This window comes from Armigeres subalbatus, chromosome 2 (genome assembly GCF_024139115.2).
Source record: "Armigeres subalbatus isolate Guangzhou_Male chromosome 2, GZ_Asu_2, whole genome shotgun sequence".
Classification (NCBI taxonomy): domain Eukaryota; kingdom Metazoa; phylum Arthropoda; class Insecta; order Diptera; family Culicidae; genus Armigeres; species Armigeres subalbatus.
The window spans coordinates 175,347,986-175,367,176 of NC_085140.1; the positions used below are offsets into that span (position 1 = coordinate 175,347,986).

The 19,191-nt window shown below is 38.0% G+C and overlaps 1 protein-coding gene and 1 long non-coding RNA gene across 2 annotated transcripts; both read right to left on the bottom strand.

The window, feature by feature from the left end:
- Positions 1–3,453: 3,453 nt before the first annotated feature.
- Positions 3,454–10,455, bottom strand: LOC134211249 (importin-4-like). The gene is made up of 6 exons (XM_062687952.1): positions 10,148–10,455; positions 5,913–8,465; positions 5,628–5,851; positions 5,439–5,571; positions 5,046–5,223; positions 3,454–4,246 (listed from the first exon to the last, which is right to left on the bottom strand). Exons 1-6 carry the CDS (start codon positions 10,199–10,201, stop codon positions 4,122–4,124), a joined length of 3,267 nt encoding a protein of 1,088 aa, XP_062543936.1. The 5' UTR covers positions 10,202–10,455; the 3' UTR covers positions 3,454–4,121.
- Positions 10,456–10,941: 486 nt separating this feature from the next.
- LOC134215533 (uncharacterized) lies at positions 10,942–11,998 on the bottom strand. Its single transcript, XR_009980212.1, has 3 exons — positions 11,783–11,998; positions 11,510–11,692; positions 10,942–11,449 (listed from the first exon to the last, which is right to left on the bottom strand). It is a non-coding gene; the product is annotated as an uncharacterized LOC134215533 (long non-coding RNA).
- Positions 11,999–19,191: the final 7,193 nt, after the last annotated feature.

Here is a 19,191-nt window from a genome sequence, read left to right on the forward strand (position 1 = left end):
GTGTCGCAAATAACCTAGTTGAAAGCTATTTGAGTGGACGATCACAATATGTTACTATCAACGAAACCAGAAGCTTGATAAAACCGATAACAACCGGAGTCCCTCAAGGTAGTAATATCGGTCCTTTGTTGTTCCTGGTGTATATAAATGACCTAGGTAATTTACCACTGAATGGAACAGCTAGATTATTTGCTGATGACACTGCAATATTCTACCCTGACACCAGCCCATCGTCAATAATAAATCAAATGAACCAGGATTTGGAAAAGTTAAAGGTATATTTTGCAAGTAATCTACTGTCTTTAAACATTCAGAAAACTAAATATATGATCTTTAGATCTCCCAGAAAAATATTACTTCATTTTGTTGATCCTAAACTTGGGAATACTGTAATAAATAAGGTAGACTCATTCAAATACCTTGGCGTACATTTGGACTCTACATTTTCTTGGGAAATTCAAATCAAAAACATCGAGAAGAAAGTAGCAGCATTATGTGGAGTTCTTTACAAAGTGTCTGATTTTGTCCCAGCACATGTATTGCTAAAGTTTTACTATGCACATATCCATTCACAACTTCAATATGTAATAATAACTTGGGGTCGTGCATGTAAGTCCAAATTAATGAGGCTTCAGACCTTGCAGAACAGATGCCTTAAAATTATTTTCAAATTACCTCTGCTATATCCAACTATTGAATTATATAGTAATAATACGCACAACATACTACCGCTTTTGGGTTTATGCGAATTACAAACACTAATTATGGTACACGATATTATCAACAACGGAGCATATTCGAATATTATTTTACCTACTGGGAATCAATCCCGTTTTACGAGACAGGCTGGAAATCTGGCACTCACTAGGGCATCTTCCAATCATGGTCAGAGACGCATTTCATATGTTGGACCCTCCAAATTTAATTGTCTACCTAATGAACTGAAAATGATAACCGATAAATGCCAATTTAAACTTAGAGTTAAAATACACTTGAAAAGAAAAATTAATGAATTTATACTCTGAGCCATTTATAACATTACAAGCCGTCAAAATAAATATTCTTTAGAACCATGAGAAAATATTTCCAATTTAGTCTTAAATTTTTTTTTTTTAATATTCTAATTTAGTGCTTTGCAAGAATCTAATGAATCCCTTAAAAGGAGAAAACTCCACTGGGATTCTGGAAGCTAATTAGCATAGAATTCTCTCTCTTACACATTTAATTGTTATTTAATTGTTATTTGTGCTCAGCTCAAGTAAACTAAGTCTTTCTTTTTAATTTTGTCTTTTGTTGCCAGTCGAGCTGAGCTAGTTGCGTCCATTACCAGGAAGCTCAATTTTGAGTTTTTTGGTGTGGGGGAGAGTGGCGGGTAAAAAGGTAAAAAAAAAAAAAAAAAAAAAGATGCGGACTACGCTTAATCTTCTCCAACCAGACCAACAGAAAACAACAGTCGAAAACCACAAACCATGAACTGTTTCACGTTATTTTCAAGCAGGAGATAAAGTTTACTCCAAAGTTTATACTTCGAATAAATGGAAATGGTCAGCAGGAACCGTGATCGAAGCATTTGGACGAGTCAATTACAATGTACTGCTAGAAAACGAACACGGAAGACGCAAGCTCATACGATCGCATGCAAACCAGTTGAATTCCCGTGAAAAAGATACTAATGTTGCAGATTTACCAAGAGATACTCCGTTGAACATTCTGGTTGACATGTTTGGACTTCAACCTGTGCAAGCTGACGATCAAGAACCTTCGAAACTTGATCAAGTTGCAATTCCAGAAGTCACTGCTATAGCACATGAAAATCGAGATGGTTCTGTCGGAAACATGAGTCAAGAAGATGTCCTTGAAGTCATTCCGATCAATCAAGAATTTCGAGAACCTGAAACTGTGAACCAAGAAGAACCAGTCAGCATGATTCAACAACCTTCACCAGAGAACGAACCCGCCCGCAACGATCAGTTAGGATGCCGTCGAGATTCGAGCCATACTTGGTACTCTGGAAATAAGAGGGAAAGATGTTAACACCAGCAACCCGGTGGTTACATAAAGCCAGCCCATGACAACCTAGCGTTTGGTAGCAACCAAACATGCCTCTGTGTGAAGAAAAATAAGAATAGTGCTGTCCAATGAGCAGCTCGAAGTACTAGCTCGAAGTTGTTCCCGTCCTGCTCGCTCTTTTTTGTCAACAAATGAACGTGAGAGGAATGGGAACAACTTCGAGCTACTTCAAGCTGCTCATTGGACAGCATTAATATTCATTCCATAACTTGCTCTTGTACAGAACAGTCGCATAGCTCCAATATATATAGTTATTTGAATTATAACAAGTTGTAGCTCCCCAAATCAGTTTATCGTAACAGCTACCGAAAAACATCTCTCACGGCATGCTACCTATCGAGAGTGTATACAGACATCATAGTGAGAGATTTTCTCATTCTACTTTGGATTCAAACCCTGGCGTTAGTCGTTATCGTCGTTATTGTCCCTGAAAAATAAGCTTGTTGTCTACAAGCTAATCATCCGCCACTCTCGTCGTTATTGTCCCTGAAAAATAAGCTTGTTGTCTACAAGCTAATCATCCGCCACTGTCAAGAACCATATATTTTTTTGCATAATTAATTAGGTAATTAGTGCTGATGGAAAGAACGGGCTTGGTTCAATACCAGGCCCGTTCCATTCCTCTTACTTTTTATCTTTTCATATATTTCCTCTAGCAATCGCTAGAACTGGAAATGTGCTTTTATACCGTTTCCATCTTCTATCCCTATACCTACAACTTGAATAGTTCTAGCAGGTAACTGTTAGAATTCGAAATGAGAAAGCTTGTTTTTCGGCATCCATGTATATTCTATACACCACCCTTTCATTACTATCATTGGCAACCCGTTAATCAAGACCTAACCTAACCCCCAGATTCCAAAAAAAATCCAGCAGGAACTCGTGGTGAGTGCAGAGGTGTTCTCGGCTTGCAGTGGGCGAGTGACTGCATCATAAATTCCATCTCATCTCCAATGACCGTGAGGACGTGGCTAGCGCCGTTATCGACCATCTAAAATACTAGAAAATACTAGAGTTCTCGCGGACTGTGCACATTGATGTTGGAGAGCAAATCCCATGCTTCCATCCATTGGTTTCCTGTGCAATTGCGATTGTTCTGGTCGATCACGGAGTAGCAACTACGAAATGCACGGTCATCATGCTCATGCTCAATTAGTGCTGATGGAAAGACTAACAACAACCTCCATACACTTCTTAGAATTATGGACTAGGTAAATAGAAAAAAAATATATATATCTAAATGCATAGGATTTCGATAAAAGTTTATTCCATTTTAGGCTGTATATTATAAGATGTATAAACTTAACATATATTGTTATATTAAGGATTACATATAACATTCAAGTCGATATTTTCTTTTGTCGATAGAAATAACTAAATGAATTTATAATTCAGTACTTTGAATTTGTAGATTCTCTATATTTATCACATAAATACATTACATGTGTTTTCAGTTTCAAAGGATGTTATTCTGTGTTTCAGGACTGTATTTAAATAATTCAATGAACTGTTCTATGGCTTCTTTGCAATGGACAGAATCGACTTTGAATGGGGTGTGTTTGGGACGTTTAAAGCTGATATATGGAGATGCAGGGGGTCAATGGCATGAGTGTTAATTTAATATTTTTGTTAACAACAATTCAATAAAGAACTTTATTCTAATTAGAATAAATAGATGGTTACCTAAAGATGTGAATCTATTGTTGAACACTTCATAACCGTTGAAAATAATGCATCTGGTTAGCAATAGTAGTTGCGATAGAAAGTTTTTAGCTTGTGTAATCGGATAAACACATTGAAAAAAAAAATCGCACATGCTCCTTAGGCGTATCGTTCAATCGTTGATTTATAATGTCGTGGCTTGCACTCAACCAGCCTTCGTTCACATTCATTCACTTGTGATCCTCGTCTCCATACCCGGGCCCACCATTAGAGTGTGACTGCTTGCTGTGGTGGACTCTTTTCTTCTCTACTCGGCGCACGCAGGTTTGCAGATAGGGATCGATGTAGGAAACATATAACTTGCGCATTAAATGCACACGCGCTGACTTCTACTGGAGCGGAAGCGACTCCACGAAGTTGGCAATCTCCATATCGCTGCGCACCACTTCGGCAAATTTGTCCGGGAAGTCACGGTTAATTTGCTTGACAAAGCTGAACACCAGGTCGTGGCACTCTGTAGAAACAATTGATTTGATCAATGATCGATTATTGAAATATTTGGATAAGTTGTGATTTGGTGCAAGACAAAGAATATTAGAAAAAAAAAGAAAACAGAAGAATAACTCCCCAAGTAACCAATAAGCACTCCAATTCGCCAAACCGGCCATGCTATTTCGATGTTTATAAGTTTTTGAATATACGGCTATTCTTATATGGCGTTTTGGCGAATTGAGTGCTTATTGTTTACTTGGATCATTAATTTTATCTTATTTAATCATTAAGATTTACGAAAAATATGAAATAGGAGGAATGTTTTAAAACGCACGGGAGAAAAGGCAAAAGAACAAAATGAACGCAGTAAAAACGGAAGAATAACAAAAAATTTCATGTAGTCAGGAACGAAAACATCAGTGGCGTCTCGTAACCACACTTTTACCTGTGCACTGACACAAAAACTGAAAATTTCGATTTTTTGTTGGTTCAAACGGAAAATAAAATTATCAAAGTCGTTTAAACTAATCAAAATCTAGATATTCTATGGATTTTCACACATCAATTCTTCAGTGCACAGGTAGATTGAGGTTAAGGAAACGTCACTGGAAAACTTGGACCAGACTGAAAATGCAGAATGATAGCAATTTGATAACAATCAAATAATAATATTACAAAAAAAAATATATTATATATAGAAATATGGCAAGCATAAAAAAAAGAAATAAAAGGCAAGAACTAAATAATTTTTTTTTGCAATTCTTCATAGGGATGAATGTGCTCATTTCTACCTACATATTATAATATTTGTTTTCACCTACCTTCATTATTGTGCTGTTGTTTATACAGAACTTGAAGAGCAACTACCAGAACACGTCCGAGTAGTGGGATAAGGTGTTCGTTTCCTTGTCGATAAATTACATCCAAGCTCCGGAATACGGCGAGATTCTCTTCAAAGTCTTCGCGTAGTGGCAAGTACTGCACGAACACTGGGAGGACCTACAATTGAATATCGTGAAAAACAACTTTTTCATTTTCAATATTCCTCAAGTCTAATATTGAATCGGATCTTCTACGAGAATCATCAGCTTAAATCAGTTGATTACGCCTGATTCACAACCGAAAAAATATTAGGATTGATATCCATACAAAACTATCTGAGAGACAAATTCACAAATGCATGAATTTAATAAAAAAAAAAGATTATAATATACCTCTTTCATGGGAATGAGGCTGCTGTTGGTAGAAATCAAGCGAGCTAGAGCTCCGCAAATGTTATCCAGTGTGCCAGCATGTTGTTCCTTTGCCACTACATTCGAAAGGGATGTCAGAATTTGAGGATAGTGCCTGTGAAAAAAACACAGATCATAACACAGTATGTTTAAAAACCAATCAAGACTTACTTGTAAGTGCATTCGTTTCCATGTAGTACCATTTCACCGATGCCGTATACAGCATTGTTTCGCACCTCGTTGTTGCGATCCTGCACGCATGAGATGAAAATTGGTAACAGCGCTTCGACCCAATTTGCGGTGAATTCTTTCAGGCCACGGAAGCACTCTGACAGAACACCGATGGCGAAGGCGCGCTGCGAATCTGTTGTTTCGTCTTTATGTTTCGTTTTTTCCTAATATTGCCATATTTGAGATTAAAATTTGAAGTCTAGTGAAATATCTAAATAAACTTACAATTTTTTGAATGAAGTAAGGCCAAACACGCCCAAAATACACAGCAAATTCAGCCGGTGGCAGGGCGCGTCCAAATTTAGGCAAAATATCGCCAGCCGACTCGATAATAGCTTCGTCGTATTCGCTTTCCTCCTGTTCTTCGTCGACTGGTTCATCAAACTGGCACGCCACTTTACCGTTCAGAACATCCACAATGCAACCGAAAATTGCATCTTTCTGTCCATCGGCCTGCATAGTAGACGTGCCAACCTTTTCCAGGATGTCGCTGTAGCCATCCAACGCGGACATGACTACGGTTCGTTCTTCGTCCGTGCGAATAATTTCACTCAATTTCGGGATCAAAATCAAAATCGTTTGGTTCACTCCCTCAACATTTCCCAGCTCGTGCAGCGAGATGACAAACTGTTTCAAGGCATCGATGGATGCCTTGCGAATGTCTTCGTTAGGATAGTTGATCAATTTGTAGATTTCTTCAAAGGCTGTTTGAATGAACGGTGCAAAAGCTGGTCCTGTATGTTCAGCGAACTCCATTAAAGCCAAAATAGCTTCCTCTTTTTCGTCCATGTACGCGTTTTCCACACTATAGCCGGCAATGTCATCGTCTTCGTCATCGTTATCATTGTCGGAATTTTCGATGTCGTACTCTTTATCGTCTTCTTCCTCGTCGTCGGCGCCGTTCAGCAGTACCATATCATCATTATCGTCCTTAAATGTTGGCACGATTCCTTCAGTGCTTTTAACACTTTCCAGCATAGATTCCACAATTTTGGTCAACGACCCAGCCATGTCCTCCTTAACCGAAGAAGCCATCGAAGCGAATAAATTGTAACAACTTCTGCGAAGATCGGGATCATTGCAATTATCCATCATGGTAAGACCCAGATTAAGTGTATCGACAGCCAGAGGAAGGAAATTATCCTTTCCAATTGTTCTCACCAGAGCGGCAAATGTGTCAATTGCCTGAGGACGTAGAGCACAAATATCTTCATCGTCAGTTTTCACCAGATACATTTTCAGTGCTTCGATCAGACGAGGGAAATATGGAAGCATGTGGACCTTGGCTGCGTTTGCCGTAGCGGCAATGGCGGTGAGAGAGAGCTCTCTTAGATGAACCGTGTTTCGCGAGTCCAGCGCTTCAAACAAACGGTCCATCAAAATTGGTAAATGAGGCGTTAGCTGATCTTCGAGGTTCTCGCAAAAAGTTTCCAGTGCGTAGAACACCCGATCTATGTGCTGAGGTTCCTTGCCACCACTACGGATCTGCAGACATAGCTGTTGCAAAAATTCAAACAAAATAGGCAAAATTTCTTCGGCATACTGCGAAATTTCCGGTTGCAAATGTTCCGAAAACTGACCTAACGCGAATAAAGCTGCATTCCGTATCAATGGATTGGGATCAGTGATACCCGTCTTGATCACATCTAAAAGAGGCTTCAAGTACTTGTTACAAATGTGCTCTGAGCAGCCCTCGGCAATGACGGCGATTGATAGATACGAAGCCTTTTTAGCCAGCGGATCATTGCCACGAAGAGCCGGTTCGAGGAGGGCCATCAATGTTGGAATCAATTGTTTTGGAGGAATATGAAGTGCCAAGACGTCCAGCGACTGGGCAGCACATGTACTTGGGGTAGATACCTCATTGCTACCAAAGTATTCTTCTTCCTCGTCTTCGATTTCTGGGGCTACGCTCATCAGATGGAACAGAGCGATGACGATAGGTTCTACCAATTTTTGCTTGATAATCATTTTTTTCTTCAAACGTACCAACCAACCGATGTAAGTGATGGCTTTAACGCGCACAGAATCTTCCAGATCGCCTTTCTGTGCGATTTCTAGACAAAATTCGATAAGGAGTTTCAGATGGGGACTTAGAACACGAGACGACTCATCGGCTAAGTTTTCAAGAATGTCAAAGGCTTCGATGAACTTGAAGGAGTCTTGTTGAGCAAAACCTATCAAAGCCTTCACGACGTACGGAATAGATTGTTGATATGTATTTTCTGCAACAGGATGGCCAGTAATGAAACGCACCAAATGAGACATTCCTTGTAAGATGTTGAAGACAACCGGAGTGGTCATGTTGCCACTGGCTTCAGTTGCAACCAAGGCTGAGGAGAATAATTGACAAACCGTCTCAAAATGAGGGATCAATTGGTCCGGTGAGATGTCAGCAAGGGTTGAGAACGTTGCCGATCCGACCTCAGCTGCTTTGGAATCGCTGGAGCTGGTACTATCAAACATGAACTTGAGAACTTCATTCATCCAGGCTCCGTCTCTGGTTGCCTCGTGACGCACCAATACACCAACAAAGCCAGTTAACGCATTGCGAACAGACTTCTCCGGTTCCTTGACAATCGCTTCCAGCATTCCCTGCTTTATAAGTGCTTGCTGTTCGGCCGGTACTTGTTGCCAGTTGCGCAGTTTACTAAGCTGCTTCTTCAATAGCATAGCGCTATATTGGCGGATTTGAGCATCGTTGTGTGTGACGGCGATCTCGCACAGTTGGGGTACTGTTTCTGGCCGTTTGAAGGCCTCTTTCAAATCCGCACTAGCCTGTAAAGTTGGAAAACGAAATATATTACAATTAAATTTAAATGTGACTTTTTTTTCTATTTCGGTCACCGAATGGAGATATTCATGATTTTCATTATGACGTATTTTTAATACTTCGATAGATCCTAATCCATGCTACAAGTTCTACATCGAATGATGTGAGATGCAAAAGAAGATACAGACAAAAGTCATCATCTTTTCATTGATTTCGAACATTGATTTCGTCTATAAGAAAAAAGATTCGTTAAACGAATTGAGCACTCTGAACGTCTTGGGGCAAAGCCCACGAAGCGTTATCTTAAGCTACGTGCACGCCGCATCCACCCAAGGTACCCAGCATCAAATGTTGTCGTGCACACGTATACGTGTGCATTACTCTATTTGATGTTTCGACATCTGCCCATGACTCGCATGGTCCTGAATCTCTCACGCAATCCTACTCCTGTTGCGAACTACAAGCGTGCATTTTTTGAAGATGTTATTACAATTTTTGCAAACGGTGCGAGCCCCCGAAGATTGAAAAACACCTCAATTACTCATTTTAATTGAAAGTTGAGCACGTTCAAGTTTTGGCAAGCCAATTGAACTGAACTGTGGTATTGGTATTCAATTTGATAAGATAAGAGCTCCAATTTCATTATTTTTGTTGGAGATAAAAATTAAGCACAACAGTGTGACTTGTCTTCGTCTTCTATAAATAAGGGCAAAAAAAAAACGCAAGTGCAAAGAAGCAAGGTTTTATTTCCAACTAGTAAAAAGTATGAAATATGACCACTATTTATGCCAAACAATGATAAACCTAATGACATAATATAATAATGACACATACATTATTAAAACGAAGTAGAGAGCTTTAAGACCTCTCGTATGTCTAATAGGGGATTATGAACTTAATACTATGACAGGTATCCGGTTCTGTATTTTTCTAGTAGCAAACCATCCTTGACCTTGTAAAAAGTTTAAAACTAATAGGTTATCGTTGAAATAAATATTCAAATACAAGTAATCATAAGAAATGTTCTGAAGATCCTGAAAAACAAATAGAACCATAGAACAAAGAGATACAGTGTAGAATGTATTGATTATTGCTAGGACAGGCAATACAAAACTGAGCCAGTTTTATTCGTCCCGCTATCACTGTGGACCAGGGGAAATAAATATCCAAGTAATCAAAAGTTCTTTTAAAAGTACGTTTTGCGCTAATTCAGCTTACTTTTGGCTAATTAATCGTCAGACTTTTTTTTAAACACCAGACCGGATTAACAGGTTTGTATCACAGGCTAAAATAGTATACAAATTCAAATTTTGCGGATCCTATGTTTTCCTAAATTTCTCCTATTCCCGAGGACTAGCGACTAAATCAATGACAAAATCCAACCGATCAACATGTTTGAATCACATCTGATTCACCTTAAATTATGAATATGGTTTAGGCGGTTTATGCATAGACGGTTTTTAATATAATAGGAATACGTTAATCTCTCATCATTTTTTTCTGTAACTGACGCAATGAATATCATATCTTTTGCTCATATAATTGCAATTCCATTCCGGAAGATTCAATGTAGGCGTTGTAATTTTGATTATTATACCTACTAGCTGAGGGCTAATTTACAGATTTCAACGTGCGTCATGGTTTATTGTTCCGGTTCCTTAGAGCCATCGGTAACACGATTACTCACCTGTTGTATTAAATCGTTATCCGCGACCAGCAAATTGCGAATAATTTGTTCCATCTTTTAATCACGCGTTTTCCTTCTTTTTAACTTGAGTATAAAATATAAGTAGGTACAGTCCAAATCGTGTCTACCTCTGATTACCAAATATCCGGTACCACTGTAACAACCAACGATTTCCGCATATATTCAGCTGAACGAAAATTGCATGGACAATGCACACGTTATTTTCTGGAACGAAATGTGGACCACCAGATGAAAAATTTTCACTCCACCTTCCTGTGGCTATTTGCTATTTTTGCTGAAGTAGAAATTCTAACCTCAACTAAAAATAAAAAGCCAGAAAATTTTCTTATAAGAATTTCAGATCATCGAAAAAAAGTGCGGGAGATATTAGTACAAAAATTATAGCATAAATCAATTCGACTTTTTATAGAATTTTTTTTTTCAAAATAAGGTTGGTATACACAGAGCGAAAAAATGTTGGGATTGTATTTATACAAGATACGACCGTTCGACGTAAACTATAGTATACGTATACACTCAGAAATAAATAAATACTAAATAGGTTAAAAGTCATACTAATTGGCTATTCGCCTGGTTGACCCCGCATTAGTTTAAACTTCGACAATACTGAGATAGTATAACTTCAATTTATTAGCGCATAGTATAACTTTTCAATATATAAAAATAGTATAACTGCGTTTAAATGATTTTGGTTTTGTTTTTGATCTGTCAGAAACAATAAATAAACATTTTTTTTTATTTCTTTTATTAATATAATTTTAGTTACACTTATTATATTTTATTGATACAAGAGCAAAAGTTATCTGAGTTACATATAATTCTATGGGAAGTGTTTTATATTGATCGGCAAGTTTGATTATGACATCCACGTCAAATTCCCTTGTCCGGAGTAATAATTCGATCACTATATGATGGCAATTCCATGCTGAACCCGTTTCGCAACGACGACATTCACCAGTTCAAACATATTTCCGTAATCCAGCAGCGAAAAATCATACCTGCATCAAAATGGCATTGAAATGCGGCTTCTCGAACTGTTTCATTTCCTTTCGTCCATCGCCGAGTCAACACCCGGTGTTTATGCTTTTTCAGGATTTGCTCCTCCGTCGGCATCGATCAACCAGTTCCAACAGAAGACACCGTTCCAACATCTGGGTGAATCGCATAGTGTCCTTGGGTCGTAGTAACACATGTCTTCGTACACTAAGCCCATTTCACCGTGAGCCATCCGCGCATTTACGTATAGAAGTTGCTCCTGTTCTGAGCTGGCTCCAGTGCCGTCTGTTTGGAAGAAAGTTCCAAGTTTATTTTTAACCTCTACCGTTTAAGTTTAAGATTTACCTTCGTCCCAGGCTTTTGCCACTTGTTGGTCCCAGGTGCTATGCTTTGCGTTGACACCTCTCCACGTTGGTCACGGTGAAACTAATCGTTTTGGTGTATTTATTGCAACCACCAATACGATCGCTCCAGGATAGGATTTCCGATTTCGTCCTTTAATTTTACCATCACGACTCATGCGGTGACCTGCAAAAGGGAAATTAATTATATTAAATTTACTCAATCAACATGCGTATCGTTAGAATAACATCTCAAAAGAATTATATCTATACTTACGTATCAAAATTCAAATGGTTCGCCATACGCTGTAGGACTTCAGCAGAAAACATGTCTCGTCGCACTTTTCAGAGGACACGTAATACAATTTAAAATAATGAAGCACAAATCAGCCTTAGTATAAATTTTAATGTTTGATAGAATACTTTTTATACTAGGCTATGTTTTAATGTGATATATCACTGAAATGATTGAAATTTAAACTATTTTTGTTTATCCTAAATTCAGAGTGTACGTAAACCAATTATTTCGCTCTATAAATATAGAAGAGAAGAAACCATCCCACAACACTACTACCCAGCTTTACCTGAGCACCTCCCACTCTATGAGGGAGTAGGGACTCCACTGTCTAGCGGCTGGGCCACCCCATTCATACAACCCAGTTCAATAATAGATAATACCCTAAAAGTAGGCAATTACCAAGGATTGGAACGCGCTGTATAGGAGTTGCATGATGCATGAAAGAACTAAAATTTTCAATAGCTTAGCGTAGATAATCAATAGTTTCAATGCTACTGGCAAATTGGTGGAGAGTTTGCGAATCGATTGATATATAAATCTTTGAAATCTATCAAAAGATAAAGGACCTATTAATGTTACAAATCTTACATGATTTCGTGACGGTCCCCAATTTTGAAATTTTCATTTTACACCTTGTATCCGAGTCTTCCCCTTAGACGTAGTTTACGTCAAAAACGAGATGTTCAACATTTAAATTTAATATTTATATATTCGAGTTGAAAACCAGAATACGGGACTAGCGAAGTTGGATTTTTCTCGCAATCCGTATACGTTAAAAGCAGGGGGGTAATATGCGGTGCATCGCACCTCCTCTGCATGTAGTATGAAGCAAATGTAAATAAACAATCCCACATTTTTTTCGTTAGTCAGCAGTAGTGTAGGTTAACCAATATCCTACAAGATTCCAGTTCGAAAAATATTACACTCTCCAAGCGGGGTGGCCCGCCTTTCCCAAGCGACGAGGCCCGAATAATACATCTTAGGTAGGCTTGATTTGTTCGTGGATGACAGGCTTACTCCCCCCTGGTTAAAAGTAACTTAGCTAGTGGCGCTCTAGTCTAATTAGGGCCTAATTTCACAATGGTTGAGCATAGCCTCGAGGCTAGCGTTAAACAAAACTTACACAACATAATTTAGTTTTAAATTCGATTATTCTTCTCTAGTGTATTTACATACTTGTACGTAAATTAGTCGGGGTTCTGCCAAAACACACCAAGCGCCAAAAAAAAGCACCTATTTTCCTGCCCAAGCTTTCGTTTAGAGGGTTTAATTGAGGATATCATACATCGAACATATACGTATGAATTGATGTGAAATGATTCCTGTTTTCCTTGTACGCACAAAATATTACAAGTCAGTCAAAAAGCTTCTTGGTGTGGTTTGGATGAATTATGCGTCAAATTAGCACCCTAGCAGCACACATGTTCCTCATTGGTTTCTGCAACTGATATGTGACCAGATTCATTCACAATCAAGTTGCTGCAACCATTTTTGTCGGAATTGTGCTGCTCGGGCATATTTCAATCGGAAGCTATTTTAACATACCAATTGCAATTTTAAACTTTTCCTTATGATCAAAAAGATTTCAATATTCCATATTATTTTTGTTAATTCATCAGTGTATGCTTTGTTCCGTGTTTCAAAAGGGCTTATTTTTCAAGTATGAAAATATGAGCTTTTTCTTTTTTTCGTGTACGTTACTTGTCAGTTTAATCCAAGGTTTAATCAGTCTTTGCTTCAATCCCGAGGGGCGGATCACTCACGCATTTTCGAAGCAGTCGCAAGTATTGATGAACGCATTTGCGTATTTTTGAGCATTTTTGAAATGCATTTGAGTATTGATGCAATGGAGTACATTTCACAATGCATTGATGCATAAATATACGCATTTGAATATTTTACAATGCATTAATAATAAAAACAGCTTTCGTTTCGGTTTTGTATTTCAATTTTGACGTAAACTTGTTGTTGTAAATAGTTTTTCTTTTCTTGGATTACGGATATTTTTTGTAATTCAAATAATCTCAAACTGAACTGAAGCGTCAGGTGAACGTTTCGGATTGGCAACCAAGCTTTGACGTCCGGAATCGGTTTAGATTTTCTATTAAAGTTGCCAGCGCCGACAACAAATGCGCTGTTTTAGGCCCGTGCTACTGAATGATTGTTTTCGTGATCGATTCGAATTACGTGATGACCAAAGCACCGGATATCTTATTCAGAACATCCAGCACGGAGCTTGTTGTTGTCAACACACTTTCCGCTTAATATACTGGTCATCATGCAGAATGTTTATCAAATCAAAATTAGCATGCGGAATAGCCTTGGCGGTTAGATCAGAACCCATCTCTGATAGAAGACCATGAAAAATGAAGAAAGTGGGAAATACCGAAAAATCCGGATGATTCTCATACAGGAAACGCAGATCGTTTTGATTGGTGACTGTCGCACCGACTCCCGAAACGGAATTCTCAATTTTCCTTCACGCAGCTTTTCCAGCACATCGATTAAAGATATAGGCTTGCATCGATTTTTTTAAATGATGGATATATGTAGACATTGATATTTGGAAAGGTTAAAAGTCGGAAAGGCAAATGTAAGTTTTGACGTTTGTCACAATCTGTAAATAACAACGCTCTCTGTTAGCTATCACCAGAAACTGATGAATATGCCAGGATTTAGATTTGACTTAAAAGTGTCCGCTTTAATTGTCAAACCATTATATTTAGATGTTCCATAATGAGACCACATGCACCAAATACCCCTAGAATACATGCCATTTTGCAAAAACATGAAGTTTGTGGCGTTTTATTCCAGGTTCCAAAACTGATCTTAAAGTGGCCATGTCTCTAACGAACCTGCATTCCGAGATATTTTCGCAAATTCGTCAATAGTTAGGAACGCTCTCTGCCAACTACCACCAGGAACAAGTAAAATTCAGCGCCTTCTACTAAATGGCGGTGAAAACATCATCGAAAAGATCTAATTTTCATGAAATTAGTAGCACAAGCCAATGTTTACGACTATCGTCGCTACAAAATAATAATATCAAAATATGGCGCCCACTTCTGTCAAATCAGTTAAGCCACAGATAACAGATGTTGAGGCTGGCATCCCATACATGTGTAAACATCCGCAACCGTTAATTTAAATGTATTTTAAACTAGCTGTATGTACCGGCCTTGCTCAGGTTGCCAGTTTAATTCGCAGTTTTTTCACCATCGGAATTGGAATAGGTCAAAAGGATAATTGTGTTTTCTTATTGATATTTCATCATTTGATTAAAAGAAGGTAGATTACATTTGAAAACATTGACTGATTTTGAAAATGGGATCAAACCCAAAATCGCTTTATTCCGGGCAAACGTCTATTTCTAAAGAAGGAAAACATACACCGATGCCTTATTCCGGAAAAACGTCTATTTTTAAAGAAATGATCACATTTACCGTCCAGAAGGAAACACTTTAATCATTGCTTTTCTCTGGGCAAACCATGATTTCGATGAAGTGTTGAGTTGATCGATCCCTGTCATCTTCGCCTTCTTAAGAAAAAGAATGTTTGTTCCAAATTTGGTTGAAATCGGGCAAGGGTACAGAAGTTATGCTGGAACATTGGATCATTGCATACCTTGCTTTTATTTATTAATCTTGAATCATTATCATATAATTATCATACCTTTTAAAATTTGGAATAAAGGTTACTCGATTATGGATCACTATGCAATTTGATCATTCATAATCATCAATCATTAATCATATCGATCGTTAATCATTAACCATACACATAGTGTGTCAACATTTAATCACGATCGGTAATCGTTAATCATAATCCAACGGTTTTTCATTATTCATAATCGTTAATTATTGTCAAAAATGAATTTAATCATTAATCATTATCAGTCATCATTTTCAAAAAATATAATTCATTAATCATAATCTTTAATCATAGAGTTGAATGATTTAATCATTTAATCTGCTTAGAATTGGTCCTGGGGTCAGGAGTTACACTGAATTGCCCGTTTTCTAAAGACAACCGCTTTCCCTTTACCCTTCCTCTTTTCTCAACGGCCATTTCACCCCCTTTGTTATCTTCTCCTAGGGATAGAAAATGTGTGTACCAAATTTGGTTGAAATCGGTACAGGGGTTCAGAAGTTACACTAAATTGCCCGTTTTCTGAACAATACCCTCCCTTCAGACCGCTACCCCCTTATCCAAATTTCCCTCCCGTACGATCGGCTCCTCATAGTGAATATGTGTACAAAATTTGATTGAAATCGGTCCTGGGGTTGGGAGTTACACTGAGTTGCTCGTTTTCCAAAGACAACACCTCCCCTATACCCTCCCTTTTTTCCAATGACCATCCCATCCCCTTTGTTATCTTTTCCTTATGATGTAGAATGTGTGTACCAAATTTGGTTGAAATCGGTACAGGGGTTCATGATTTACTTTGAATTGCCCGTTTTCTAAACAAAACCCCTCCCTCCAGACCCCTCCCCCTTTCCCAAATCCCCTCCCATATGATTACCTCCTCGTAGTGAATATGTGTACAAAATTTGGTTGAAATCGGTCCTGGGAGTTGAAAGTTACACAGAATTGTTCGTTTTCTGAACAAAACCCCTCCCACCACCCCACCCCCTTTTCTACATGACCATCCCACCCCTTTGTTAACTTCCTCTGAGGATAGAGAATGTCTGTACCAAATTTGGTTGAAATCGGCCAAGTGGTTCAGAAGTAGTTAGCGAACATACATACATAGATTGGTTTTTATATATATATAAGAAGAGAAGATTAATTTAACCATTTATCAATATCGATAAAAATATGAAAATAAATAAATCATTAATCATAATCTTTAATCATAGAGTTGAATGATTCAATCATATCAAATTTAATCATTCGTTGGAGGCTTTATTCATCAATGCTCTGATATATAGAATTCTATGGCCCTTCTACCTTCTCAATAACGTCTTCAAAAATAGAGAATGTTTGTAGCAAATCTGGTTGGAATTGGTCCTGGGGGTTGGGAGTTACACTGAATTGCTCGTTTTCCAAAGACAACACCTCCCCCTATACCCTCCCCTTTTTCCCAATGACCATCCCACCCCCTTTGTTATCTTATCCTTATGATATAGAATGTGTGTACCAAATTTGGTTGAAATCGGTACAGGGGTTCATAATTTACTTTGAATTGCTTATTTTCTGAACAAAACCCCTTCCTCCAGACCCCTCCCTCTTTATCAAATCCCATCCCGTATGATCACCTTCTCGTAGTGAATATGTGAACAAAATTTGGTTGAAATCGGTCCTGGGAATTGAAAGTTACACAGAATTGTTCGTTTTCTAAACAAAACCCCTCCCACCACCGCTCCCCTTTTGCAAACTACTATCCCACCTCCTTTGTTAACTTCTGACTGAGGATAGAGAATGTGTGTACCAAATTTGGTTGAAGTCGGTCAAGTGGTTCAGAAGTAGTTAGCGAACATACATACATAGATTGGTTTTAATAGATATAGATTGGGACCGCGTTTGGCAATCGATTGGAGATGGCGCAAGAATCATTGTTATTGAAAACGCAGCCCGATTGCGGCTGTCAAATGCATTGGCTGCGTTCGACGGTTGTAATTCAGCTGCATCCTTAGGTACTGCCGCAATCAGTTGAGTAGATGGCAGTAGTGGGCCAACGTACACTGAGCTTAATTACCATCTACATTTTATGTGCAGCGCATAGATTTTTGCAACAATCAAGCTTTGCAAATATTTTTTATTAATCGCGCACATAAAACTAGACAATTTTGTGGTTCTTAGATTTTATGTGCAATGCACACATAAAATAAATACACATCTAATATAATTTAATTAGCTTTTCTAATATATTATAAATGCAGCTGCAAATATTATTCGTGTGGCCTGCTGCATAAACCAAATGTATTCTGTTTAGTTAATTCTCAATTATAAAACAATATAAAAAACCAAAATTTAATTTTATAACAGTTTTTTTTTTATTTTCTACAAGAAGAATGATCGCAGTAAAATTTCCAAGACAATTTTCATAAATTTACACCACCAACAAGAAGAAAAAAAAACTTGATAGTTCACAAAGCATCTTCAAGGTCCGGACGGTGAATAGTGTGAGTGCGAATGTGGGGAGGGCTGCCAGGGGTGAGGGAAGGAATTGGCCCCAAAGGAGGTGATGACGTAGAATTGTAGGACGGCAGCTGCGCTGATAGCGGGGTTGGTGCCGTAATTTCCATCGTGAGAGAATGTATCCGTGATGATGTGTATTCGGTGGGGAATTATTATTGATATTCGTCTTTTCCAGATATCAATGTTCCCTCCGGAATGTGGCGGTGGCGATGATTCGCTAGGCAGATTGTCTGGAATTGACTCGGCGTACAGATCCAGCAGCTAATGAAAATGTCCTCCAGAAACCGGCCAGAAACAAGGAATTCAAAGGTGTCCCGGTTTGCATGATGCAACGAGAATCCTCTTTTTGGAAGCGGCGTTGATTCTATCCCCGATAGAAGGCGTATTCCGGAAGCCATTTTTCTCGCGATACCAGTTTGGCATTTTATAATTTCGGAACCAGAACTCGATAAGCAACACTGATGCAGGTGAAACTGTAAATCCACAGTACACGCACGACAGGAATCGGAATAACACTGAAAAGTGAAAATTTATTAGTAGATAATGTAGATATTCAGTTTAATTCGCTTACATTTTGCCACCAGAGAAAAATTTCATCCAGCCATCAACAGTAGAACAGAAAAATATCTATTATAGTTTGCTATTGAGTTTTATGTGCAAGTATTGATAATTATCAACTATCAACCATTGCACATAAAATTCATTGGCAATTCAATGGCATATAAATAGATCACCTTTATATTGTATGTAGTTGGTTATTGAATTTCCTTGTTGATAAAAGGATTTCAAATGCTGCACATAAAGTCGTGGTAGCTCCAATCGAATCTTTTTTATATGATTCCCGCACATAAAATATAATGGTGATTTCATCTCAGTGTATATCAATTCAAAAGTTTACACAGGATTTTCAATAAAATTTGTTCTAGCTTCAATGTCTGTTATCTGTGGTTAAGCGCACTTCGTAAAAAAACGTATTTTCTAACGAATTGTTGCATTACAAGGCATTATGTATTTTATACAAACGAGCATTTCTTAACGCACTGATGCATTTTTAAACGCATTACAATTTCATTCGCATTTGAAGCGCATTTGTGCATTTTTTAAAGCATTAAATAATTTGGCACATTTTTGGCGCATTTTTATTAATACGTATTTTGGATTCAGCTAAATTTCACAGGAAATACTGATGAAATTTTTTCTTCAATGTTGGAAAGGGGAAAGTATGGATATATTGATGTCAGTAATAT

Coding starts and splice junctions, on each gene's coding strand:
- LOC134211249 (XM_062687952.1), bottom strand. CDS start 10,201: ATGGAACAAATTATTCGCAATTTGCTGGTCGCGGATAACGATTTAATA. Junction 8,466..10,147: donor ATAACGATTTAATACAACAG/GTGAGTAATCGT, acceptor CCAACTTTACAG/GCTAGTGCGGATTTGAAAGA. Junction 5,224..5,438: donor GCCTCATTCCCATGAAAGAG/GTATATTATAAT, acceptor ATTCAATTGTAG/GTCCTCCCAGTGTTCGTGCA.